General features: G+C 44.0%; 1 protein-coding gene across 1 annotated transcript in view; it reads right to left on the reverse strand.

Moving 5' to 3' along the window:
* Window positions 1-603: 603 nt before the first annotated feature.
* Window positions 604-9,027, reverse strand: part of Gid4 (GID complex subunit 4 homolog) — a 25,001-nt gene continuing 16,577 nt past the window's right edge. Inside the window, 1 exon segment of the mRNA XM_055594203.1 lies at window positions 604-3,960. Within this exon segment, the coding sequence (XP_055450178.1) occupies window positions 3,897-3,960 (64 nt within the window). The 3' untranslated portion in view covers window positions 604-3,896.

The raw sequence follows: 9,027 nt of genomic DNA on the forward strand, positions 1-9,027 counted from the left end.
CCAATCTCTTATCTGATACCCGCTGTGTACATCAAGGCCTGAGACTCAGCTTGGCTCAGTACATCTGCTGAAGCACATAATCCCTGCTCGACCACCCGATCAAACCTGGAGCTGACTTGCTGTTTCCTTCTCTGCACTTGGTTCAGCCTTTCTCCTCGCAGCAGGCCTCTGAAGCTTCCTTCTCAGGGGCTCCAGGGCCAGCTGCTCTGGGTATGGTCTATTATCCTGTATGTTTCCACTCACTCTGCAGCAGCTTTAAGTTCTATTCATTCTGTAGTTCATGTATACACACATATAGATATATTTACTGTGTGCCAAGTTTAATAATTAAGAGTAGAATAAAGAACCTACATTCGCCTGGGTCAGCAACTGAGGTAGATGGGTTTATGACAAATTGCTGTCGTGGAAACCACTAAACCTTGTGAATTTGTTTCATTCAGTGAATCCCAAATACTGTGGAAGATACATGTGTTCATCTGTGTGTGGCCTAACACACTTATGCCAGTGGCCCACACAAACTTCTGGCCTGCCTCTGCAGCTACAGGGCCACAGAGGGTCTGGTTTCTTCTGATGGAGCTGTTTGGACTTAGAAATTGGACACACACTGCTTAAATACCTTTATTATTTTTTTTAAAAATTATTTAGACATTGATAGCTCTGCAAAATACTTCTCCCATTGCAAATCTTCAAACCCTTTCCACAGGTCTTCCATAAAGAAACAAAATATTCATACTTTGCGCCCATTCAAATCTAATTTTTAAAAAACATTTAAGATTCAAAATCAAGTATTTTTCTTTCCCAGAACTTGTTAGTATTTTAAACCACAATGTAACATACTTAATGGCATTTCTTTTTAAAAATTAGCTTATCAGTGACTATTTTATGAGGAAAAAAAAAATCCATTCAAGGCCTTAAAGAGAATATAAATTCCCTGCTTCTGAAAGCAAAAGACATTGAGGAAACCCCTCTGTTCCTCTGGAGTCTGATTTCAACACTGCTAACAGAGCCAGTACAGCGACTGACTTCCTACTTAATATTAAGCATTGTCTACTTACTTTTGGACTGCAGCTGAAATGCTAGACAATCTTAAAAGGGATGGGTGGGTAGAGAGGTAAAGCAGGGCATGGGAGGGCCAAGGCTGGCCACAGCCGTGGAGCCTTCCTAGAGGAGGGTGAGAGCAGCCAGCCCTCTAGTCCCTGCCTGGGGGCTGGCTTGCTGGAGTAGAGAACAGTAGGAAATTTGCAGTCTGCACTTATTTCTCAATGTTAGATACAAGTGTCAGTCAAAGATATTGCACACAGTACCAGAGGCATGTAAACCACCAAGACAGCTGGAGAAAGAGTTACAGATGGAGACAAGTCCCCAGAGGTCCTTCAGGGACAAAAAAAAAAAAAAAGTCACTGTCCATCAGGTAGGAGTTACTAAGAATTGGAACATGTTTTTCCTGCCCAATGCTCAGGGGCAGAATTCTAAGCAGCAAGTCTTCAGGTGCGCGTGAAGTCTGCTAAAGGCATCCTTCCCTCATTTTTCTAAGCACAACTGGAATACTCCCTTAGCTAAGAAAGAAAAAGGAGCAGGGCATGGTGGCTCACACCTTTAATCCTAGTACTCTCTGAGTAGTCAGTTGGAACTCTGTGAGTTCAAGGTCAGCCTGCTCTACATAGTGAGTTCTAGGCCAGCCAGAGTTACACAGTGAGACCCTGGCTCCAGAGATAAGAGAAAAACAAACAAACAAACAAACAACAGCAAAAAACAAAAAAGAGGGGCATCCCCAAGCTACAGCCTGCCCTACCCAATTTATAAGAGAAGCTGTCCATTGGTGTGCTACTCGAGTTACATACAAGTCACCGGCTTTGGGGTGACTCTACCTACTGCTGAATGATACCTGCATGGCACACAAGGCATGGTGGAAGGGACAGCCAGAGGAGCTGAGGGTGTGCTGCAGGGAGAAAGCCAGCATAGTCTCTCAGGCTCCTTCATTCTTTAGTGCTGTGCCTCAGCGGAACTGAAGCAATGGTGTCCCGAAGGGTAAGCCAGGCGTTTCTGAGAGAGCCAGCCCTTGATGTTCAGTTGAATTTTGATGTCTTCTGTTTGGAGATGAAGTCTAGGTTCACCCTGGACTGACCCTAACTCCTTGGCTTAGGCCTCCGGGGAGCTGGAGCTACAGGCGCACTGCCACACCCAGGTTGCTTTTCAAGGGTTAGGAACCATGTGATTAAGCCCTAGCAATGGATGTCAATTATTTTTTCTACGTAAGTCTTGGGATGATTTATTTTTGTGATTTCTGAACCCTGACTTTACTAAAGTTGTACCCTGCTCACAGTCTAAGGACTACAGATACCACAAGTACCTGCTGGTCCCTTTCCCCACTTACGCTCTTTTAAGGCTCTCCAAACATTCAGCATTAGTAACACACAGTTGTACGAGGACAGTCAACCTGCTACCCCTGGTGTCCCTTTTATCCAGCACTGGGATCGGAAGCAAGGCCCTCATATGTGACAAGCTGGTGCTCTCTCAGCTGCACTCCCAGCCCTGATGCTGTACTTATTTTAAAGCTTTTTCCTCTTGTGTTTGAACCTGTAAACCACCAGAATTCCCCAGAGTCCTGACCATGTAGACTACAACTGATGCCAACCTATCAAGCTTTTTAAACATTTAGAAAAACCAAACCAAACCAAACCAAACCAAACCAAACCAAAACACTCCCCTACCCCGCACTTTGGCACATGAGCCTCGAGTTATTTGGGCGCATTTATCTTTCCTGCTCATGCCATCCCAACATTTCAGTCACCCTTTCCGGAGAATGGAGACCCCTTCTGCCTTTGGAAAAGGTTGTCATATCACACTGATGTTTTGAGTAGCAAAAGGAGGAGGCACAAATGCTCAACTGGCCCCGGAAACAGTTCTTGTGTTTAGCACTACTGTAACGTATGCAATGCTGTAAATCTTTTGTACCAGGATGACTTGTTTTAAAATTGCTGGTTGATTAAATATACATATAGACATAGATATAAAAATCACTAAGTCAACATTTGCTGTTTTCAATGTGAAAACGATAAAATGTAATTCGGAATAATTGTGCATTTGCCATAAGGTCCTTGTTAAAGGTACCATAAAAATAATAATTTTGTAATAAAAAACTCTTTTACTTTAGTATTGCCCTCAAGTTCAGAAGTTTGGAGCAAATGTACTGAGAAAGCAGTTTGGGATTTGCTCCCACCAGGGATCTGGAAGCCTTAAATTTAGTGATCCCCGACAGCAGGCCCAGAAAACCCGACAGCCATGTGCTAGTCTTGCATTGTTAACAGTTATAGGGCTCAGTAGAGCCACTGGCCCCACAAGACATCCCAACTGGAATCAAACACTGATGAGGCCCACCAGGGTCCCCACCTCATTTCACTGGTGGTAGATGCTGGGCCCAGACAACTCCCCATATACAGCTCTAGGGCACAAGATGCTGGGCTCTGCCTTTCCTTGGGCTACCAAACAAGCAAGTGGGGAAGGAGGAGGGCCTGGGTAGGGACCACTGAGCACCAAGGCTGAGGTGACCCAGGAGCTGACCTTCCACTTGGCTAGAGGCAGACTGAGGAAAGATGGCATTTCAGTGATGCAGAAGTTAGCTGTGCAGGAAGGAAAGTGCATTTAAGATTGTTCAGAGACAGATGGTGACCACAATGCCACAGAGAGGAAGGAGGGGGAGAGGAGAGCTCCCTCTGCCTGCCTGCAGGTTGGCCATGCTCCTTGGATCCTGTAGGTTAACATTCATGCTTTCTGACGAAGTCTGCTCGCGAGGAAACAGGAACACACCTCTCCTGGTTCTGGCAGGTACATAATTTCCTTGGCAAAGCTCTTTGTTGCCAAGTTCAGTTTTATTTGGCCACTGTTCTGAACCACTGTCACCGGAACTCGTAGATGGGCGCGCTGTGTTCAGGAACGTGGGTCAGGTTGAGGGACTGATACCTGCAACAGGGAGACACAGGACAAGATGCTGGAGAACTCCACCTAGAGGTGTCAAATCATTTTCAGTTACTGATCCATCCACTTCTGCCTTCTGAGTCCTGGGATTAAACATATGTGCCACCAGGCCTTGATTTTGTTATGTCTTTGTTTTCTTTTAGTGTATGCGCGCACGAGTGTGCGTGCATACACCATGCGTATCCCTGATCACTGCGGATGATAGAAGAGGGCATAAGATCTCCTAGAACTAGAATTAAAGATGATTGTGAGCCACCACGTGGTGCTGGGAATCAAACCTAGGTCTTTTGGAAGAGTAGTCAGTGTTTAACCGCTAAGCTCTCTCTAGATCCCCATCTTGTTTTATATATATATTTATTTACTTATTTGTTATTTATGCAACATTCTGCCTGCATGTGTGCCTGTATGCCAGAAAAGGGCACCAGATCTCATTATAGATGGTTGTGAGCCACCATGTATGTGGTTGCTGGAAATTAAACTCAGGACCTTTGGAAGAACAGCCAGTGCTCTTAACCTCTGAGCCATCTTTCCAGTCCCCCAAAAATGGGGTATCACTATGCAACCCAGGCTGATCCTGAACTCCTGGAACCAAGCATTCCACCTGCCTCAGCCTCCCAAGTAGCTGGAAACATGGGTGCACACCACTACGTCTGGCTTTGCTAACATTTTATAAATGCCAAGTTGTACCTATCTAGTTCCTTCTGCTCCTTTTTTATTGTTCCACCTGTACCATATATAAGAATTGCTTTTAAATAATCTGTTCTACTCAGGAAACAATTGTAACATAGTTCAAAAACAGGACCTGAAGGCTGGGCATAGTGACACAAGTCTTTTTTTTTCTTTCTTTCTTTCTCTTAAGACAGGGTTTCTCTGTGTAGCACTGGCTGACCTGGAGACACAGCCTTTTATCACAGCATGTGAGAGGCAGATGTTGTAGATGACTATTAATATTTACTATTGGTTTATCTTTTATTAATGCTGCTGTTAATCCTAAACAACTGTATACCCAAATCACCACACAGACACTGGGATTTATTTAATTAACCTAGAACACAATGCTGGGCAATGGTTGTTCCAGCCTAAACCTTCAAGCCCATATAGTTTCTACTTTTTAGATTTATCACATTATACTTGCTTTTAGTGATATATTAGGTCCAGTCCATCTTTCTACGTCATTCCAAGATCTCTCTCCCAGCCTCAGTTCTCCCTACTTTTCCCTGGCCCTTATCTCCTCCTGTCTCTCCCTCTCTTCCTGCTTCCTCTCCCTTGCTCAACATTGTGGCTAGTTGCTTTATTTTGGCATGTTTACACAAAGTTGAGACAAGTGATGCTTAGAATAAATATCACAATGCAATGTCCAGATTGAAACCAGAGAATGGGGGAGAGAAATCAGCATTTATATGAACAAGGGTAAAGTGTATATATTCCAAAAGAATATTATACTAACAGGCAGAAGCAGGTAGCTCTCTATGAGTTTGAAGCCAGCTTAAACTCAGGTCTACATAGAGTTCCAGGTCAGCCAGGGCTACATGGTGAGAACAGGTCTGAAACAACTATAAAACCCTGAGTCAGGCCTAGAGTATAGGTCTGTAATCCTAGCTACCAGGGAGCCTGAAACAGGAGAATCACAAGTTTCTGGTCACTTTACTGTCACCATAGTAAACTATGTCTAAAAACAAGACACAAATGTAGTGTAAGCTCTAGGTTCACAAACAAAAGCCAAAAACTAAAGAACAAGAAACAGGACCCCAATAGGCTCCAGGATGAGATGGAGCTCAGCACCTCTCTCCTACTTGTAATTCTGTATGTGTGCGTAAAGAGCACCAGTAGGATTACTTCATGCCCAGTAAAGACTATTCCAATTCTCACAGTAAACAAAGACATACTAAAGAGAAAAACCGCACAGCTTGCCCTGGATTATCTCTCCACTTTCTATTGCTTCCCACTTCCTGAAACATGGCTAAAAAGCCTGGATGCCAGAGGGACTGGAAGTGTCTGTTTTTTCCACCAGTAGGTGTTCTCAGAGATCAGGAAAGAGATGGACAGTCCTCATGCAGAGATAACTCCTGGGTGCATTTTAGTTCGTGCCAGGAAGGTTAGCTTTCCTATACCTGCTTCATGTAACAGTGAAGAAGAACAGAGGAAAGCAGTTTGTTTCTAATACATATTTTAAAATATGGGCTGAGGATGTAGCTTAGTAGTAGACAGTGTGCCTAGCATGCTTGGGGCCCAGGGTTACACCCCAACACAAGAAGGAAAAAAAAAAATCAAGAAAATACTATGAGATCAGTGAGATGGCTCTGTAGGTAATAGTGCTTGTCATGTAAGTCTGGACACCTGAGTTTGAACCCACACAGACGTGAAGAGAGAGAACCAATTCCTCAAAGCTGTCTTCTGACCTCTACACGAACACCATAACACATGCACTCACCTCATATTCATATACATCATGCATACACACACACACACACACACACACACACACACACACACACACACACAAATGATAAAAAATTTTTAGAAACTCTGGCAAGGACTGAGAAGATGGCTCAGAAGCTAAGAGCACTGAGGTTTGGGTTCCTAACACTGCATGACAGCTCACAACCAGTTCCAGGAGATTCAATGCCCTTTTCTGGCTGCCATGGGCACCAGACATGGAAGTGGGGTACAGACACACATGCAGGCAAACTAGCCATACATACACAAAATAAAATAAAAAATTTAAATTAAAAAAGGTAGTGAGATGGCTCAGTGTGAACCTAGTGCCAAGACTGAAACCTGAGTTTGACCCCTGAGACCCACATGATGGAAGAGAGAGCCAATATTTTGTGTGGCATACATGCTACCACACAACCCACACATCTACCACACAAGATAGATAGATAGACAGACAGATAGACAGACAGACAGACAATAGATAGATATGGATGGATAGATAGACACACAGATAGATATAGAAGAAAGGTCAAATGAGAGGCTGGAACGATGGCTCAGTTAAGCATATATTGCTTTTAAGGAGGACCTGAGTTCTATTCCTAGCACCCAGTGGCCTGTAACTCTGGTTCCAGGGACCCAAGCTTTGGCCTTTGCAGGCATCTTCCCTTACATGCAAAAATGCACAATTAAAAAAAAAAAAATCTCTAAAAAGTGACAAAAAAAAACCCCAAAACCCAAAAGGCTATGTACGAGTTGTTAGGAATATGCAGCACCAAAGTTATAATGAGCTACTTCTTCATGCCATCTTGGGCAACTACAAAGACATGTTAACAGGTGTTGGCGATGACATAGAAAAGCTAATGCTCTCAAATCTTGCTGGTAAGAATCTTAAATGGCACTGTCGTGTAGAGAAGTTTGGCAGTTCCTTAGAGTGGTAAACAGACTTAGCATCTAACCCGGCACTTTCACTTGTACACATATAACCAAAGCAGAGGAAAGCAGGAACCCAGAAAACTCACACCTGCAATCACAGCAGCACTACTTCAACAGTCAGAGACGCAAGTATACGGGAGTCCCTTCACTGACAGAGGAATGGACAGACAAATGCTGCATAGATATGCAATGGAGGACTTGGTAATGAAAATAAAGTTCAAGCCTGTCACAGTGACTGTGCTGGCTGGTTTTCTGTCAACTTGACACAAGCCAGAGCCATCTGAGAGGAGAGAGCCTCGACTGAGAAAACACCTCTGTAAGATCCAGTTGTAGGCACGCCTGTGGGACATTCTCTTCATTAGTGACTAATGCGGCAGGGCCCAGTCCATTGTAGGTGGTACCATTCATGAGCTAGTGGTCCTGGGTTCTCTAAGAAAGCAGGCTGAGCAAGCCAGTAAGCAGCGCTTCTCCATGGCCTCTGCATCAGCTCCTGCCTCCAGGTTCCTGCCCCATTTGAGTTTCTGCCCTGACTGCCTCTGATGGTGAAATGTGATGTGGAAGCATAAGTCAAATGAATCCATTTCTCCCGAAATTGATTTTGGCCATGGTCATCACTGCAATAGAAAGCCTCATTAAGATGCAGTGCACACTTGTAACTCAGTACCCAGGAGGCAGATGGGGGAGGCCTACACAAGTTCTAGGTCATCCTGGACTATAGAATGAAACCCTGTCTCAACCAAAAAAAAAAAAAAAAAAAAAAATTCCCACACGTGCCATGATAGGAGTGATTCCTCAGAGCATTTTGCTGAATGAGATGCGAGACTCAAAGGCCAGATATTACAGTATTATTAAAAGTTTAAAAAAAAAATCACCTGAAAACAAAATAATTACTAAAAGCCACCAACAAAGAATTTGAATCAGTCTAGGCAAGGATCACTCACAAGTCATCAAACAACAACAAATCTGAAAGCAAATAGTGTTCCATTTTATTTTAAAAATTTTTTATTTAACTTTTATATATGTATGTGAGCCTGTGTGAATTTACGCGCACTACACATGTGTGGGTACCTGGAAGAAAAGAGCACCAGATTCTCTGAAACTAAGTTCCAGGTAGGTCTGAGCTACCAGGTAGGTCTTAGCTGGGATCTAAACCCGGCTCTCTGGAAGAGCACGAAGTGCTCCTGACTGCTGGGCCATCTCTCCAGCCCACAGTGCTCACTTTCGGGGAGGAAACAAGCTGGTATAGCTAACCCTCAAGGTACAGCAAGGAAGAAAGCATGAGAGTCCCATAAAAGATGGCAAAAGCCAGCACTTCTTTCCGTGGCCTTGGAAGAACATAGGGAGGGAGGTGAACTCTTGGCCCCTCGCTCATCAGACCTAGAGCAAGTGCATGAGAGGCAGTACCAGCTGGCAACTGCCAAAGTCACACTGTCTGTAAGAGACTAGCGTTACTGCTCAGTTTGTGGGGAATAAATAGGAAACAATCAGGATTGAGGCAGTCATTCCTGAAAATTCAAACTGCCTGAAAGTATATACTGGTCTTGCTCAATGTAGAGCACTTACCCAGCATGTACAAGGTCCTGTCCCACGGAATAAACACAAGGTCCCATCTCTTGTGTGTGTGTGTGTCTCTCTTACACACACACACACACACACACACACACACACACACACACACACACA

This window comes from Psammomys obesus, unplaced genomic scaffold (genome assembly GCF_907164565.1).
Source record: "Psammomys obesus unplaced genomic scaffold, mPsaObe1.curated_primary_1811, whole genome shotgun sequence".
Lineage (NCBI taxonomy): Eukaryota > Metazoa > Chordata > Mammalia > Rodentia > Muridae > Psammomys > Psammomys obesus.